This window comes from Crocodylus porosus, unplaced genomic scaffold (genome assembly GCF_001723895.1).
Source record: "Crocodylus porosus isolate Cpor-Errol unplaced genomic scaffold, CroPor_comp1, whole genome shotgun sequence".
Lineage (NCBI taxonomy): Eukaryota > Metazoa > Chordata > Crocodylia > Crocodylidae > Crocodylus > Crocodylus porosus.
This window is the reverse complement of record NW_017728893.1, coordinates 1175182-1194128: the sequence shown is the minus strand read 5'-3', so window position 1 is coordinate 1194128 and position 18947 is coordinate 1175182. Positions and strand designations below refer to the sequence as shown.

Sequence of the window (18947 nt, the reverse complement as noted above, 5' to 3'; positions counted from 1 at the left end):
AAAAAAAAAAAAAAAGTGTCCCAGTCCCTGGTGAGTTTGACTGTGGAGGTTTCTAGATGTGTCCCTGCTGGCTTGGGGGGGAGGTACGTATGTAAGGTCTGCTGTGGGGGTGCAAAGCCAGCTGTGGAGTGGAAGAAACCGGCTGCTCCCCCTCTAGGCCAGGGCAGCCCCAAGGAAAGGGAGCTCCCCCTGAATCGGCCATTACACCCTGATGGACCCCGAGGCTCCTGTGGCTGCAGGGTAGGGCCGAGACAGAAAAATCCCGCGTGAGATGGGACCGGTGATTCTCAGCCAGGGCACTGCGGTGCCCGGGGTGCCTTGAGAGCCTTGTGGAGGTGCTGTGGGCGCCGCACCATGTTAGTGCCCTTAGGTGCGTGCAGGCGATTTGCAAGAGGAAACCCAAGAGATTTCAAAGAGCGTTCGGAGCTGCCGCGGTCTTTGCAACAAAGGAATTGCTCCGGGATTTTTCTGTCGTCAAAAATCAAGCGAAGACTCGGAGCTGACGTTTTCTGAAGTGTGCCTCAAGTCTAAAAAAGAATGAGGACTGCTAAATTGGACAAATGCATGGTCACCAGGTCCATCAGGGGCTATTACACACAGCAGTTGGGGATGTACATACATGCATCCTGCCAGTGGTGGCTGGGAAGGTCAGGCTGGAGGTGTATCACTACCTACATGCTAGTTCCCAGATTCTTTAAAGCATTAATTACTTGCTGCTTTTGGAGACAGGAGACTGGGCTGGAAGGGCCTCCGGTCTGATGCAGGAGGCCATTCTGTTCCTGCTAATATTGAGCACTGATAAAGAAGGTAGAACTTCTTCCTCTGTGCACACTCACACACACGCATCTTGGGAGCCAGATCTGCTCACAGTTGCACAGATATAAATAGCCGAGAGAGGGATGGTTTCAGGAAGGCACATCCATATGCCCTGTTCTTTGCTGAAATTTCACTCCCCCTCTTCCTCTGATTGCTGAGCTCCCTGCTGTCTTGCTTCTGCCTGCCTGCAAAGGCCTTGGGGCTGGGATGGAGAGCCATCGATGAAGGTGTGCATGCAGGGAACCCGGGGCTGGGAGAACAGGGGGTGTGGAGCACTGCTGGCCAGCACTGCACCCCCAAATATATTTGTCCAGTTAGCAGGAGGCCTCGGCCTGTTAGTGCACTGCCATCTCGAGCAAAGGGTTAATGGGTAACCCCAGGAGATGAGCCCAGGAAGGCTGCAGGTATTTTTACCTGGGGAATCAAGGGGAGGCTAAACTATCTCCTGCCTGCAGATAACCGAGGCCCCCGGCCTCTTCTGTTCCCTCTGCTGCAACTTCCCATCACCAGGCAGCTGAGGAGGGAATAGGCTCACCAAGGAGAGAGCAGCAGAAGAACACCAGTACACTCACCTTGATCCTTTCCACCAAGACCCTCCCAGAGTCGTGGGGTGACATGGAGCTCCAGCCCCTGAAATAGCTGTGGGTGAAGTCCTGACTCTGCTAAAGTCTGTGGCAAAGCTTTGTATTGAGATCAGAGCAATTAGGAGGTTGCCCTTCATATTGGCTGTGTTGGGGTCAGTGCCGAAGCAAAGGGGAGCTGTGCAGATGTAGTTATAGGCCCTGCTCTGCCAGGCTTTTCTCCTATTGCTTCCTCCAAGCACCAAAGCTAGTTGCTTTGCCTGCCAGCCCAAGGCACTGAAGTCCTGGATCTGGCTGCTAGGGGATGTTCTGTCCTCATAGTGCTTTCTCGACACCACCTCCTGCTTGACCCTTGCCCTGGGAGGTCAGTTACTATGTTTAAGCTGTAGCAGTAGTAGCTGTGTTGGTCTAAGGACATAGGCAGACAAAATTCTTGGGGTAGAGGTGATATCTGTCATTAGACCAACTAAATAGTTGCAAAAACATTTTTTTGCAACTATTTAGTTGGCCTAATGAAAGATATCACCTCTAACCCAGGAGTTTTGTCTACATTTAAGCTAGTCCTTCCAATCCAAGTGAATGGAAGGAGCTGTAGGGAAAGAAAAGCTCGCCTCGTCAGGAAAGTTGAGATCAAGTTCCAGCTCTGACACCAAGGGCCAATACGTGGCCTTGGCACCTCATTTAAACCTGCTGTGCAAAAAACGGATAGGGGGAATGATGGAACTGCCCTGGTGTGCAGAGAGGTTGATGGTGAATACATTCAAGATCACAATAAAGTGCCCAGATACCACGGTGATGGGTATTGGTGTAAGCACCACAGATCAGGTCCAGGGGAGGGGGTTTCTGTCCCTTGAAATGTCTTCCTTATCCAGGGTGGCAGAGCCCCCAGCCCCTCTGAGCAGGATGAGGCACCACCACGGTTCCTCTCAATGCCAGCCTCTCCCCCCACCCCAACCGCGATACTTTCAAGCAGCTCCTTGGCTGTGTGCACTGGAGTGATTCATCTCATTCCCTGGTGCTGCCCAAAAATAGCAATGCAGGAGCTGGGGGTGGGGGGGTGCAGAGGATAAGCCAGCTCGACCCCAAAATAACCACCTGCATCTGAGTTGTGCAGGGATGCAAAGAGGGACAGAGAGGCACCTCGCTCCCACCTCCCATTTCCAGGGCGCTGGGATCTATCCTTGCTCAGCAGCAGGACCGTCGCCCTGGGATACTGTGCCCAGCTGTGAAGTTGCCTAGGCAACCAAAGGAGGAGGATGAAGGAAGGGAAAGAGATGATGGGAGAGAAAGAAAGATCAGGGAAGGGATAGGTGGCCCTTTTCCCCTGCCCAGCTTCCCTTGCTTCATGGTTCACCTCAAAGACCTGTTCTTTCTCCTGCTTGAGATGTCATCTGGGATTTCCAAAGGGGTTTGGTCCCATGCTCCTTCAAAAGCTCTGGGGCCCCTTGGGGCATCTCCACTGCAGGAGGGCTCAGAGCTGCAGGCGTTGAATCCTGGGAGATCAGGATTGCCCAGCTGGGTCCTGCAGACCCTTGTGCTGCTTTATTAAACTCATGGTCCTGGTCAGTGGTTGGGGTGAGCCAGACCCGCTCAGCACACACAGCGGTGAGAAGACAGTGTGCCTGGTGCTGATAGACTTTTCGGGGTCCAAGAGTGCTAGCCAAGTCCTTCCGGGTGGATATGCCCTTGGGCACGTACATTCCTGCGTTCAGCAGTACACAGCCCTTCATGCCAGCTGCACACCCACTCCTCAGCCATTGCACCTACATAGTGCAATAAGCACTTTTATATCGGTGTAGCCATATCCACGTTAGTGGGTAGGACTGCGGCATCGGTAAAAAAAAGAAATCACAGCGCAAGCCAATATCACTGTCCCACTACAAAGCAGAGGCTGTACAGCGCCTAGCACTGCTGATAATGCCGCAGTGACAGTAACTCTGTTTTACATCCTGCTGTCACAGAGTTGGGCTAAAATCAAAGGCTAACAAATTAGGAAGGAAATGGATTTTGTCTTCTGCTGCCACCTGGTTGGCTGAGAACCTGGGGCAGGGAGCAAGAGGGAATATAATTAGGCAGGGTAACCATAGCAACAGTGCAAGGCAGGTGTGAAGAAGTGTGCAGGCTGCCTGTCACAGGCTCCGCTGGATGCAGAGGCACATGCCCATCAGCACATCTGCCTGCAAATCGCCTGACCCTGCCAACCCTTGGCTGTATCTCACCTGTTCCCTTCATGCACTCACTGCTTTGGAAAGGGCAGAAGGAAATCATTTAGAGGGGGAGAGAATCACCGGTGCTGTGTCTGTGTTTCAGGATACTTTGCAGATGCTGACCAACATCAATTCCTTCATTATACAGATAGGGAAACTGAGGCAGGGAGGAAGGGGAGGGTCTTGGATCTGTACAGGGCAGAGCTGAGCAGCCCTGATTTAAGCACCGGGTAGCACATCCCACCCAGGCCCAGGATGAGGTTGAAGATGAGACTCTGAAATGACCATATGAAGCAAGGCGTGGAGTATCTTAAACCCTGCCTGCAGGCCCAGGGCCCAGGGCTCCCATGTCCTGCACCTTGTCACAGGGGTGTAGGTTGTAGCCGTGTTGGTCCAAGGACATAGGCAGACAAGGTTTTTTGGGTAAATCTGATGTCTTTTATTAAACCAACTCGAATATATGGAAAAATGCCCCCAAAATTCCAAAAAGCTTGCGAAGAAGGATTTTCCCTGCACCTTGTCAGTCACGTATAGGGGTGCGAAGAAGAAGGCAGCAGGTAAAATATTGGCCTGAGACTTGGGACACCGGGGGCCACATGCTCAGCTCTGCTACGTGAGCTTCAGCAAGCCATGCCCCAGCTCTGTGCCTCAGTTTCCCCTCCCATCCGCTGTTCTGGAGGGTCAGGGACCCTCTCACTGTGTGTTCAGCTTCGAGCACAACAAGGCTCCCATCTCAGCTGGGCAGGACCGTGGGCAAACAGGGGAGCGCAGGCCTCTGCACTGTTCAGGCAAAAGGCCTGCGCTTGTAGTACAGTACAGAGCACTGTACTCATTCATAGCATCCTACATGGAGGGGTTGGAGAGACAGATTTGACCAGGACTGAGCATAATTCATAACCAGTGGAAGAGAATCAGGGAAGGGAGGAGGGGGAGGTGAGAGGAGGCGGACCGATTCCTATGTATATTGGTGCAGTGTTATCTCTCGGTGTATTTTAATGGAATATCTACTTCTGTTCTATGGGAAAGGAGCTAAAAATAGCAGCTCGGAGCTGTCTAAGCAAAGAACCCGGAGGTCTCTGACGGTAACTGAGAGACACCAGACCTCAGTAACATATCTGCAGGGCTGCAGCCAGAAGGGGGGTGTGTGTGTGGCTGTGTGACACAGAAGCGATGCTACCCAAAACTGTACAGAGGGGCTGCGATGGACTGAATGATTTTCCTCCCATTTATTTATTCCCAGTCTCTGGATGAAGGAGACAGATCTTTTTCTTTTCTTTCTTTTTTTAATGTAAGCACCTGTGTGTGCACACACAAACACGCACCCCACATACACACACACATGGTGCATGAATGTGTGGCAAAGAGCTTAAGACATGAAAGAGCTGCAGGTCCCTGCTTTCCTTTCTGGAGGGGGCAGAAGCATGTGGCCCCAAGGAGCTGGCAGGAGGTGACAGGCGAGATCCGGAGGGCTCCAGGTATGATGCTTCTCTTTAAAAAAAGGGAAAAAAGGAGAGGACTGTTACAGAATATAGTGCATCTTCCTTTGCCCGTTTCACCGCTCTCCCGCAGCTGCTGCTGGAACTGAGCATCTCAGCAGGCTGGTGCACTGGGGGCTGCCTTTATGCTAAAATGTATAAGGAGATGGGGAAGATTATCAGATCTGGTCTGTCGGTCCAGATGACTGTCAGTTTATCCCCAAACCCCAAGCCTCATTCACTGTTGGTTTTCAGACCAACCTGCCTTGCTGGAGTTCTTGGGTTGCATGCAATTAGAGATTAATTATTGGTTATGAATGTGCAATATTATCGTCACGATGATTTTCTCTGTGCCTGTATGTCTACTCAGGTGTTGGTCTGTTTTCTCACCTGCCCAGGTCCCTTACTATTTTAATTGGTCCCTGCCAACTGACCAAGAAATCTGTTTTATATTAAAATCTAATAATGTTTTATTGCTGCTAGATGCTTTATTGCTTTCAAACCACCTGTTCATACAATTAGAAGTGGGAGAAAATTATTCCTTAATTCCAGTGCCTCCCTCTCCCCCAGTGCATTCTGAACTATAATATTCAGCATTAGAAGTTCCTTTAAATTATATACATACATATATATATATATACACACACACGCACACACACACACATACATATATATATATATACACTGTATGTATAACCAATTGTATGTAACTGCATATAACCAATTGTACATAGCTGTATATAACCAATTGAATGGAGCAAGAGAGAGAAATTATACTATCTATACTGTATGCCTACAGTATGTCAACTGCATATATATATACACACACACACAGAGTGTGTGTGCATGTGTGTGTGTGTGTGTGTATGATGTATGATATATGCAGTTGATATACTGTAGGCATACAGTATAGATAGTATAATTTCTCTCTCTCACGCCGTTCAATTGGTTTTATTCATTCTCATTTAGGCGGTTATGTAACCTGCCAAGGCTGGAAGTCCCTTATTAATTCGGACCAAAATATTCCCCTTCTCATTCTCTTATCCCCCCCCCCCAGGAAAGAAACCCCCAAACTTTGCATCTAAAATCACAGGGGAAAAGATGCCTGAATGAATTCCATTTCCCATGGATTCTCATCTGATCAGCTCTCCGCTAAAATCCACAGGGCTTTCCTCATGAGCTTGGAGCAATTTCCTGAAATCCCTTCATTTTCCAGCTAAAACCCCCCAAAAAAGACCAAGAATCCAGCTGTATTTTTCCTCTTCTTTTTCCTCCCTTCTTCATTCATTGCATGCCTTTATTCTGAATCTCTCTGTAACAGCTTTAACCCTCTGTTTCCTGTCACTTCACCGAAGCCCTGTTGCTGTGCCTGGAATGTTTTTTTTTTTAAGGTTAAAAAGGGCAAAACGAAACAAAACAAAAAACCCTGCTCCATCTTCTGCAAAGCGGCTGTGGGTTTTACAGCACAAAGCAAAGGATTTTCCTCTGAAAGACTCCGAAGGCAAAATGGGCTTTTTCAATACTTACAGATCCTATGAAGAGAAGCAAAGTGAGATCCTACTAAACCATAGCTGATTTAGCTGGTGTTCATATTGAATAAATTATCCGGGGGTTATAGGAATCCCAAGAAGAAATTGCATGCTTTATTATGCCCCAGCATGACATATAGATTTTTCTGATGTGATATACAGCTTTCATAGATTTCCTCCAAGTGCCTGTGGTGGAGCTCAGAAAACCTACTAAGGAGGAGAGGTCATTCCTCATTCATTTGCACAGCCCTAGAAATGTGCAAGAGGGGGCATCACTGCTGGTCTATCACTGATGCAGGCCCTGTTATGAGAGAATAGCCGGTCTAGTGGGTAGAGCACTGGCCTCAGACTATAACAGCTGCAGTTCAGTTCCTTTCTCTACTACATACTCTCCAGTGGAGCCTTGGGCAACTCACTTCATCTTCCCTTGTGTCTGAGGTGTCCAGCTACAGAAGGGGAATAATCCATCCCTTTCCCTGGGGAAGTGGTTATTAGGATTAAAACCCATTAGGGCTATATGGTCTGAGATAAAGAGCCCCGGCTACCCAAATCACTCTGAACACTAGAAAGGCTCAGCAACTTTGTGGGCATGAAGGAAGTCTTTTGTGGTGAGATCAGAGCCCAGGTTGATCCATGGATCTCTTGGACTCCATGATATTACAGCCCTTGAGACCTCAGAGATGAGCAAAGTGTTACTCCTACGTGCTGGGGGCTGGGCCTATGTCAGGTAGGGAGTGCACGATCAGGTCCAAAGGGCATGTTGGACTCTCTGTGCCAGGGAAGTAAAGGAGGGGGAAATACTCTGGGAAAGTAATGGAGCAGGTCAGATACGTGCATGGTGAAAGTCAGCATGGCCCTATGGAAGTTGCTGGAGCAATGGCCTTTCTGTGGCTGAGCTTTGGGCCCACGGACACCAAGAAAGGATGGCTGAATCCCACAGACTCTGATGCACCAATGCAGATCCATAGCAGCCCATCCCCTTGGTTTCAGTACCCACTCACATCACCTGCGGACCTGGCCCGCTGACTTTGGTGGAGCTATAGCTAATTGGCATCTCCTGCAAATCAGTGCCGTTGTGCTGATTTCGGAAGCTGGCCCTCTGACTGCCGGGGGCCATGACCACTTGCACCCACCTGGGTGGACTGGCTGCTTGATTGCAATGGAGCTGAGCCTCTTTTGCACAGCAGAGGTCCAAGCCTAGCCCCAAGCTTTTATTTTTAATGCCCCCTTTGACTCCACCCATATCATACAGCCACTGAAACCCACTGACCCTGATGAGGCAAACACTGACGAAGCAGGGACTAGATCCACAGGGCTCCTGAAAAAGCTCCCTGGAAGGAGCATCACGGCAACAGAGGGGCAGATGATGAATGAGATACCCTGGGTATCTTCACAGAGGTCGTGACAGATCATTCAGGGACCTTTTGCCTGCAGAGAAGACACAAGACTGCCCGAGAGCTGATGCATCCTCTGGAGGCCAGACACGAGACCCCTGATGTCTGCGAAACCCTTTGTCAGGCGTCTGCTGGTCCGGTGGCTGCTCTGTGTCAAGGAACATATGCAGGGCTTTCAGAGACTGCCACATCTCGGATGCATCCATCTCTTTTCTCTAACACCCTTCCCCCTGCCATGGTGTATTTTTGCTTGGTGCTCCAAATAGAAGAGATGAGAAATAATCAACTCAGAAGAGTGCGTCATGCCTCAGGCCTGGGCACAGCCCACGATGGTCCAGAGAGAAGCTCTGTGGGAGTTGCACCACGCTCTTGTTTAATGCATTTGGGGCTGGGATTTTCAGAAGAGGTGGTGGGGAGCTAGGAGCATTAGGAGCCCACCTCACTCCTTGAGGCATCTTGGGAGCCCCCAGGTAGAAACCTCAAAGTAATTTGTGACAGACAAGTGAGCTTTTGTCATCCCTGGTCTATTGTCATGGAAACTGAGGCACAAAAAGGTGAAAGGACTTGTCCTACTAGTCAGTGGCAGGGCCAACAAATGCGAACCCAGGACTCCTGATTCCCATCTGCCTGCTCTAACCATGAATCAGCGCTGCCTCCTACAGCTTAGAGCAGAACCCAGACACCCGGATCCCAGCACCTATGCTCTCCTCCCATACAGCTAGGAACCAAACCCCACCGTCTTCCCTCCGAAACTTATGTGCTACCCCTGCGTCTGCGCTCCCTGTGCAACTAGGAATAAAATGTGGCAGCCCAAACCCCCTGGCCCAGGCTCAGCCCATTATAGCAGCTTCACTGTCTTCTCCTCCCTGGAGAAAGATGTGGCAACCACAAGCTAAATCTAGAGGTAATGAGGAAATTAATGCGTGCTAATGACAAAGCGGCTGTAGCGGGCCGCTGAGCTGGCAAGCACCCTCGTCTTTCAAATGACAAACGGCTCCGGGATCCTCCCCCTGTTTTGTGTGCTGGTGCGTGGATGGCTGCCGAAGTGACACCACAACACAAGCAGGGATGAGTGTCTACGAGGACAGACAGACTGAGATTTTCCAGGCTGCTGCAAGGATCTGGCTATCCCGATGATGTTAGTGTTAACGGGAACTTGCCATCCAAATACCACTGAAAATCCCAGCCCAGCTATTTTAAATCCCCTGTTGCTTCTCTGCTGACATGTGCTCCTCAAAGTCCTCTCCAGGCCTGGCCAGCCCCACTCGCTAACTGCGTGGCCAGCAGGACTGGAACGTGTGTTCTCGGGACAGCGCGGGGTTATAGGCACCCGACCTCCCCACCCCCGGTACTTTCCATTGACATACCTGGGTTCATACGCTGTCACATACCCCACACCTGTTCTGCTGTACCCACATACCAGGACTTGACTCTGCCACAGACTGACTGGATAATCTTGGGCAAATCACCTGAGGTTGGATTTCCAAACTCTCTGCTTCCTCCGTTGCTGCTCCAGCCGCTTTCTTCTGGAGCTGCGCCTGGAGCCCAGGAGTCCTGGCTCGTCGTCTCCTACTCTGACCATGACACGGCGCTCGCTTTCTGCACGAGAAGGCTCTCTAACTGTTTAGGACAGGACGTGAAGAAGCCCCCAGGCCAGAGTACCAGCTCTTGCACAAAAAGAGCCAACTCACAAGCGCAAGTGGCAGGTCTCCTACCCAGATCCCTGCCAAGTCTGCTTAGCTTGTGGTGTCACCTCGCTCTTGTCCCTTGAGAGCAAGACTCTTGGGTCCATTCATCTCAAAGCCCCTGATTCAATCAACCTCTGGGTTGGGGGACCGCGCCAGCCTCCAAAGACCTGTGGGATGCTGCTAGTTAGCCTGGGGTGGGTGGAAATGGGTGAGCCAGGGTCCCCAAGAAGACCCCAGCCCCCCACTCTACTCATCCTCTGTCTCATTCCTGCCTTCTTGTGTCCTCTCCCCTTCTACCTGTCTCTACACCTCCTCCTGGTCCTTTTTCCCTTCCTGCTTTCTCTACCTCCCCTGATTCTCTTTCTTGCCTTCACTTTTCCCTTCCACCCTTGCAATCTCTTCTTTGAACCCTCCCCATCTCACAACCCTGCTTTGCCCCTGCCCCACCCTGCCTCTGTTTCCTCACAGCATGGGTGACTGGACCCGTAGGAACGGCTGCCCAGCTGGGTGTCTGTGGGAGATCTGGGGATCTGAGCCCCCTAGGATTTTTAGCCAGGTTTGGAAGCAGCAGCTGCTTCTGCCGAGCATCACCCCCTCTCCAGATGCCCCCACATGAGGTGTGTGGAGTGAGTCAGCTCCTTATTTTAATGCCCTCCTGTTGCCCGTTAATGCCCTTATTTTAATGCAGCTGCCAGGGGCAGACAAGGGTGGATGCTGAGACAAGGGTTGTTTTGCCCTCGGACGTCTCTTGGGGCATCTGATTTTGGGTGAAGAAAGGGGGATTTTTTTATAGAGGCACATCCCAGGCTGTGCTACCACCATCCAGGGGCTGGGACTGGATTAAACAAACCTCACTCCAGAGGTGGCCGCCGTAAATCTGCACGCCATATGGCTACCTGGCTATTAAACACCGGCTTTGCTCCAGCCGAGGGGTGGCTGCAGGATGGTTTAAGGATGCATTGCGAGATGTCATGACTTCCTTTCTCTCTTCTGTCTCCTCCCAGGCATGCGTTCTCCTTGGGCCAGGCCCAGCCCTGCTTCCCCCAACCTCAGTTTCCCCCAGGCCACCCCCACCCAGCGGTGAGCGCCCCACCGCCATGCTGCACACAGAAGGCAATGCCTTGCTGAAGGCCGTGGGGCAGGGCAAGTTCCGCCTCACCCGCCTCTTGCTGGAGGGGGGAGCCTACATCAACGAAGGCAATGCCCAGGGGGAAACGCCCCTGATCGCCGCCTGCCTGGCCCGCTACGACGACCCCCACAACAAGCCCCGCATGGTGAGGTACCTGCTGGAGAACGGGGCCGACCCCAACATCCCCGATAAGACGGGCAAGACGGCTTTGATGCACGCCTGCGCCAACCAGGCCGGCCCGTCGGTGGCATCGGTGCTGCTGGAGCATGGGGCAGATCCCAGTGCCAAGGACTACTCGGGCGCCTCTGCCCTGGTGTACGCCATCAACCGGGGTGACCGGGAGACCCTGCAGGTGTTGCTGGATGCCTGCAAGGCCAAGGGCAAGGAGGTGATCATCATCACCACTGACACGTCCCCCTCGGGCACCAAGAAGACCAAGCAGTACCTAAATTCGCCCCCATCCCCGGGGCTGGAGGAGAAGCCGTCGCCCTCCCTGTGCATGTCGCCCTCGGACATCGAGGTCCGCACGTCCCAGTCCCCCGGGGCCAGTGAGAAAGAGGAGGAGAGAGACGTCTTCAACTTCACCATGGCCACGCGGCTGAGCTGCCCCCCATCGCTGCCAGGACCAGACGGGTCCTCTGAGCAAGTGCCGGTGGCCCCACCGCCTCCCAAGGGCCGGGCCAAGCAGCTGAAGAGGCTCAATTCCGAGCCGTGGGGGCTGGTGGCGCCCTCCGTCCTGGCTGCCCCCCACGCCGAGAAGGCGCGGACGCCAGAGGAGAGGGTGACGGCCGAGATGAACGGCCTGAGCCTCACCAAGAGGGCCCTGCTGTCGCGGCGGCACAGTATCGAGGGCCAGGAGCCCTCATGCTTCAAGGTGGCAGCCCCCCAGGATGGCGCGGCGGAGGAAGGCGCAGGCCCTGAGGCGCCTTGGGCCGAGAAGGTCCATTTCAGCCACCTCCACCAGCCCCTGTCGCGGCGTAACACGGCCCCGGAGGCGCAGGAGAGCGGGGGGCCGCCAGGGCACGGTCTGCGGGGCACGGCCCACCACAAGCTGACGCGGCGAGAGCATTACGAGTCCGACTCGCACCTCTGCCCCGACTCCATCCCCGGCTCGCCCGACTCAGGCCGGGTCTCGCTGGAGAGGAGGAGGTACAACGCCTCGCCCCTCACGCTGCCCACCAGCTCCTCCCGGGAGTCCCTGGAGAGCATCCCCAGCGCCGTGTCCCCACTCTCGGGCCGGCGCCGCTCCCCAGGGCTGCTGGAGAGACGGGGCTCCGCGACCATGCTCCTGGACCACATCGCCCACACGCGGCCCGGTTTCTTGCCCCCACTCAACGTCAACCCGCACCCACCCATCCCCGACATCCGGTCCAATGGCAGGCCCCCCTCGCCCGGGCACCGGGGGCTCGTGCCCGTGGCCCCCACCTCTCCCAAGAGCAAGAAGAAGCTGATGAGGAGGCACTCTATGCAAACGGAGCAGATCAAGCAGCTGGTCAACTTCCAAAACCTGCTGGCCCAGGGCGACCCGACCAGCTAGAGGAGCCAGAACCCACAGCCCCGTTGCAACTGGGCCCCGTTGCCTGGGGAGAGGCTGCGGGAGATGGCCAGAGCTCCCCATCTTCTCCCCACCTTGGGCAGCCTCTCGCAGTCCCTGGGTTGCTGCTTTCCACCGCCCGCCCCCGTCCCCTGCCTCCCACATGTATTTATCCTAATGCCAGGCCCTGCCAGAAGAACTGGACCAGAACAGGACCGCTCCGGGGCTGGGCTGCTTCCCAGAACAACTGGGCCCACTGGGAGCTACTGGACAGCGGCCAGCTCCAGCCATCGAGGCTCTGATGCCGCCCGCCGGGTTGGGGGTGACTCTCAGTCACGCTGACCGGGCTTCCAGACTCCCCAGCGTGGCTGTCCGGGGTGCGTCCGACAGCATCTGTTATCCCAGTCAGGAAGCCGAAGGGGATGTGGAAAGGAAGAGGACCCCCCAGATCAGCCCGGTCTGGGAGTGAGAGGTTCCCACGTCTCTTGGGCTTTCATCCAGAGGGATCCAAGCTTATTTCCTTGGCCCAGCTGCTGCTGTCTACTGGGCAGAGCTGTGGGGACCTGCCAGGCCACCTGCTTCTCCCTGCAATATTAATAGTTGTCATATGGATTGAGCCCGGACTTCTAGGTTCATCGTGGGGAGGGAAATGCTGTTGAGGGGTCAGAGTAAAGGGGACTGGCTTTGGGGGCTTGACTCGGGCTGTTTTAAAGTGATCCCCCCTGCTCCTCCAGCCTCGGAAAGATCAACCCGCTCTGACACACCTCAAGATGAGGCACTCAGCACTTGAGGCACTGCCCCACTATGGCCCGATGCAGGCCACAGCTTCTGTTCCCGGTGGGGGAGGAAAGTGGTCAGAGTTAAGGGTACAGGGGAACTATAGCCTCTTGGCTCCTTTTCCTGTCTGTGATTGCTGTGTGGCCTTGGACAGGTCCAACCCCCCACCCTCGTCCTCCGTGCCTCAGTTTCCCCATTGGATCCAGTGGGGGCAATGATACCGACCTGTGTCTGTACAGCGCTTTGCAGTCCATGGATAAGAAGTGCTCTATAAATGCTAAGTAGTATCTGTAATTTATTTAGCATTCTGTCTGTGGCTGAGCCGCCACCTTAGATAAAGCAATAGGATTAGCACCGCACTCAAAATCACCCCTGTAATCCTCGACTTCTAGGCACTGCCGGGACAGTTTGAATTTCCTAAGCACAGAGCAACGGCAGAGGAAAGAGGGGTCTTGGCAGCACGTTGCTGAAGCAAAGGGCATAGCACAGGGCTTCTCAACTCTTTTAGACTCCAGGCTCCCCCTCGGAGATGCCAGCTCTCAGCTTTCACTCATATTTGACTATGAAAAAGTCCTAGAGCAATTCTGTTGGAAAGAACTCAGCCAGCCCACGATGGATGAGAATGGTTTTGACGCTACAGATGCCAAAAGGAAATCTCTGGTTTATCTTGTGAATCGTGCTTGTGCACCTGACAGGGCTAACGGCTTGGAAGTCCTCAGCACCCTTAAAAGGATCTCAAGGCACCCCTGGGTGCTGCAGATCCCTGGTTGAGAATCACTGGTGTAGCATTTAGGGTGGCTTGATTCGTGCCTGAACACACTATATGTTAGCGCTCGTGTAGCTTACCTCGGTTTTGGAAACACCTAAAGGAATCAGTAGTTTCCCCAGGGCTGGGCATGGTAGTCAGGCCCCAAGGATCTGCTTATATGCAGGTGCCAACTCCTTGCTGCCCCCCTCTTTTGTTCCCAGAAAGCAGCTTTATTGGCTGCAAAGTGTCTTTTGAATGGATGGCATGCGACTGATGCCATGTGGCCTTATTGAGAGCCTATAATAATAGCCCTAAGATACCTGGACATCCCCCCATTCATTTCAATTTGGTGTTGACGCTGAAACGTCCCAATTACAACCGATGTGGCAACATGGTAAATGGCTCCATTGCTGAGTGTGGCAGCAAGCTTGCACTAAAGTATATCACCAGATGTCCCCAACTCTGCAACAGCTACCACATTCTAGCTTCTTCTTTGGCCGCTCCTAGAAAGCTGCACTGTTTTCTCCATACGCAATTTGGCAGCATGCTGGAAACATAGGGCCGAATCCTTGGTACAAATTAGTGCTGCTCCTGATTTACACCCAGTGAGAATCTGGCCTTAAAATATTCAAGAGGCAGCATCTGATCGACCAGGATGAAGTACTCAAGAGTTCCCTCCTCGTTCCTTTCTGTATCCAAAGCTATTTGCTGCCAGATTTGGGGGTAATTTGTTGCAAAATTAATGAGCTCTTCCTTGACCGCCAGGAATGACTGCTGGGAATTTCTTCCCAGTGGTGGCATGACTGGGCTTTGGAGACTGCCACTGAGCTAGGGGAGGGTGCTCAGGCCTGGGGCTGTGGGTCAACAGGCTGGAAAGATGCAACTAGAGACCAGATGCATCGTGCAGTTGCAAAAGCTGCTGTATTGCAGCTAGTGTTGAGAGTGTCTCTCTCTAATAGAAGAAAGTCTAATGGGTGTGGGTTTGAGCCCATGCTCTTGCCAGTTCAGTCCCAGGAGATGTTTATGCCAGGCCTGTGCCAATATAGGGCTGTCTCGACTGCTGCAACGACTGGGTCGCTGTGAGCTTCCAGTATTATCCCGCTCTTCCTCCCATGCCCATGTCGTAGGAGCACAACGCTTCCCCCTTCTGCTGACCTCCTGGGCAGCAGCGGCCTCGCTGGGGGTTTTCTAATCGCTTTTCCTCCATAGGAACCTCACTGGTTTGTGTGTGCCCATGCGTGTGTGTATGGTGCTGCCCTGGCTCCCCCACTTCAGGTCTTTGACAGGCAGCCATGGGGGGTGGGGAAGGCTGTACTATAAACCCGTGGCAGTTCACAATGCAGAAATGCAGCAGCATCTTCAGGACATCCTCATCCAACCCTGAGGGGCAGGTTTGGGGTCTTCCAGGCTTTGCAAAAGCAAAACCCACCCAAATATGAGGTCTTTGGGCCTTGAGCAATTTCCAGCTGGATCTTTTGGCCAGCTGGGACTATCCAGGGGACACCTTCCCAGCTGCAGCAGCCGGCAAGGGTCCATGTAGCTCCTGGCCACGGTCAGTTTTGCCCCCACTCACACACAGCAAGGTCCATCAAGGTATCTCTGCCCGGGGATTTGCACTATCGGACAATCAGGGTTCAAGCACAGGGGTCGGCTCTTCCAGAGCAGGCCCCACTTTCCCTACCGAGCCCAGCTTGGGGCTGTGGCTTCCCCCAGGCTTTGTTGATGAGGCTCAGAGGAGTCCACAGATCAGTCTAGCAACATGGGAAGGGCAGATCCATTGTGATCCCCCCAGCTGGGCTCCCAGCTCCAGTGACCCTGCTGCTCCCATCTGTGTGGGAGGGCGGGTGAGGAGAAGACCCTGAGTAGAGGGAGTGATCAGTGGCATTGGGGGTGCCGGGGTACTGCCTATTCTTGACATATCAGTGAATAAAAGTCTAACATAGCTGACTGGCTCCCAGGTCATTTTTGGATGCAGGGGATGAGGGGGTTTGGGAAGGGACCTACTGCTTCTTGCTGGTTTATATTGGAACTAAAGGTCATGGGCAGATCTAGGATTTTGAAAAGGGGGGTTCAAAGGATGCGCTGCATCAATACACATAGCACAACACGTTTTTCTCCAGTGAAAGAGAAACTAGACGTTTTCCTAATAAGCTAGGGGCCCAGCGCTACCTGATTCAGGTTAAGTTCAAAGCCAAACCAAATATAACTTTGTTGGACTGCTCATTTATTTGTTAGATTATATATTGCATTTGAAAAGCTCGTGAAGCTAGGCAACAAATGGGCAAAAAGATATTATTTCATTGGTCCTGTTGTCATCATAGCTATCTTAATTACAGGCAACAAAATCTAGCCTTTCTGAGCGTCTTGACAGTGCCTGAAATACTTCACTGTCAGTCATTTCTACACTTGAGTTCAGGTTTTGAGCTTGAACGAAAAGCAGTCTGTGGAGCTATGAAGTAGGAGAGAGACTTTACCAGGAAGGCCTAAGACAGGGACACTGCAGAAGAAAGGATGGTTTGAATACGGAAACACTGAGACCATTAACAAGCACATAGGGTTGTTAACACCTATGGATTTAAAAGATTAGCAGGAATAAGTGGATTACAATAAGCCATGAAGTCAATTGACTCCCTCAGCACAGCTGCTGCCCCTCCCAGGCAGTTTGGGTAGAGTAGGAATCAAAGTCGGGTGCAACAGCACCACTGTCCCCCCCGGATCTGCCGAGATGACAAAGCAAGGACAGCGTCTTACCCATGTCTTGCCAGTACCAGCTGCAAGGTAGCATGGCTGTGGTCATCGCTTGGATCAGTGGTACCAGAAGAAGGGACAGCAGGGCACCTGGCCCCATGTTTGAGCCTGGCCCCTGGGGAGTTGGCTGTCCCCTGTTATGCTGTGCTAGTGCCAGGTTCCCCAGAGCTACTGCAGCACAGGGCAGGGCTGCACACACTGTGCTTTCCCCCTGTGTTTTGTGCCACCTCGAGGAAAGGAAGGTGGGAAGCCGTGGAAAAGCCAGGGTTTCCCCTTGATTCCCCCAGATCCCGAGATAGGAGCTGCCAATCACGGGGCCCCTCCTGGAGCTCCCCAGTGCTGATGCTAAGGGAGGAAGGACATGATGAGTCAGCAGGAGCTGGCTGCCTCCTCCGCACTGCCCGCTGGACCCTCCTCCCTCCTGCCTGCTCCACACCGAAGCCCTTCTGTCAGCTCAGAGAGCCCAGCTGAATTGGAAGAGGTGTGATGCCTTTGCTAATGCCTCTGAGCTCAGCCTCTCCGTGTCCCCAGGCCTGTTCCCTGCCCGGGAAGAGAATCAGCCAAGCAGGGCATTAAAGTTTCATGAGGGCTCGGATCTCTGCTGTGACTTGCTGGGGAGAGAAATGACCCTGCTGGAGGGTGAAGAAAAGGGTTTGGCAGGTGGGTTCTGCTGGTGACATTGAAAGGGTGGATGGAAACGGTCCGAGTCTCATGGGCTGGGCTGGAAGGAACAGCCCTGGTGTTTCTGTTACAGCCGGAGCTGAACAGATGCGGCCTCCGAGCACCTGGGAAATGGGAGCTGTGAATCCTGCCAAAGGTGAGCGCTGCATCCCGGCCTGGAGGGTGTCAGGGGCAGAGCTGGGAACAGACGCCTTTCATCCTGGCTCCCAGGACTCTGCGCTGCAGGAAAGCCTTGCCTCCAGATGGGAGGATGAAACCCAGGAGTCCTGGCTCCTAGTCCTCGTCTCCCCCCACCTTGGACATGCTCCTTGATCTGGAGGAGAAACCCAGGAGCGCTGGTGCCCTGCTTCTACTCCGGTCCTTAGATTAGGAGCCATTTGTTAAGGACCAGGTTTCTGTTCCAGGTTCCAGTAGGACCCTGTCCAGGACCACCCCACCCTCCCTGGGTACTACTGAAATAGTATCCCACTCTCCCCGGGTACTATTGGTAACACCACCGCTCCCTTCCTGATCCAGCACCACAGTCACGGAGTCCTGGCCCCATCCCTGTGCTCTGTCTTCTAGCTCATGCCCCCGCTGGACGCAGGAGTGGAGCCCAGGAGTCCGGGCTCCTCGTCCCACATTCGTCCCAAGCCGGACTGTGGGAAAACACCTCTCCTGTGCTGGGGAAAGGCCAATGCAAATTCCCGACTCCCAGGCCTGGGTCGGAGCAGGGGGCTGGGAGCGCTGGGAGGATGGTTTACTAGGACCCCTGGGTCTGGAGCTGACACTGGCTGAAGTGGGCAGCCGTGCGGCTGCAAAACACAGATGAATTATTCACAGTCCTGCTGATTTATTCATCACGGCAGAAGCGCCTGGCTCTGACTCACCCCCTGCCTGAGGGGGACCCCCGCCTCCTGGGGCCAGCCAGGCCCAAACAGGTTTGGAGGCTGGAGCTTAGCTCATACAGTGGTGGCAAGGGTCCTCCTGGCCCATCTGTGGGAGCTCTCAGCTTGCAGACAGACTGCGGGATTTCTGGTCTCTGCTGCTGGGAAACAGCACCTCCTCCTGAGGTGTTTCAGATGCTAGCCTGCTGCCAGGGCTGGAAGCAGTCAATCCCCTGCATGCACAAGGCTCGGAGCTCGCGGGGCCAACCTGCAGTGGTGCTGAGGAACAGGGGGCGCAGGGCAGGGAGGTCAAGACTACAGCTCCTTTGCTCTCTAGCGCTGGACCAAATCCTCTGGGGTCTGCCTGCGGCTGTTCAGCCCACCCCAAGATCCTGGACCCCCTCCAAGGCGAACGGGGAGGTCAGACAGGACCTCCAGGCCCCTTTAGAGCTTGCATCCGGGGGGGGGGTGTTGCAGCTCCAAAGCTGAACTGGGCCATCCTGGGCCCCTTGCCCCATGTGCCCAGCAAGGGCTGAGCGGCTGGCCCATCACCCCTGCCTCCAGCCAGGCTGCACGTGGCGGTGGGTCGGGCTCAGCGGCTGGGAAAGAGGTCGAGAAGCCTGTAGCAGCCGTACCGCCAGCCTCAGAGCCCGGGACCCTTACAAACGGGCAGCCCCATAGCGGCGATCCAGGCTGGGAGCCTTTCCAGGGCGAGCTCCTCGCTAGCCCCGCCGGCCGCTCGCTGCTGCGGTGAGTTGGGGCGCCCTGCGCGGG

The 18947-nt window shown here is 53.9% G+C and overlaps 1 protein-coding gene across 1 annotated transcript; it reads left to right on the top strand.

The window, feature by feature from the left end:
• Positions 1-4559: 4559 nt before the first annotated feature.
• Positions 4560-16696, top strand: ANKRD34A (ankyrin repeat domain 34A). Its single transcript, XM_019556005.1, has 2 exons — positions 4560-5079; positions 10695-16696. The coding sequence occupies exon 2, from the start codon at positions 10788-10790 to the stop codon at positions 12354-12356; it is 1569 nt and encodes a 522-aa protein (XP_019411550.1). The 5' UTR covers positions 4560-5079; positions 10695-10787; the 3' UTR covers positions 12357-16696.
• The last annotated feature ends 2251 nt before the right edge of the window (positions 16697-18947 follow it).

Excerpts from the sequence above, each read along its gene's own strand:
- ANKRD34A (XM_019556005.1), top strand. The coding sequence starts at position 10,788 with ATGCTGCACACAGAAGGCAATGCCTTGCTGAAGGCCGTGGGGCAGGGC.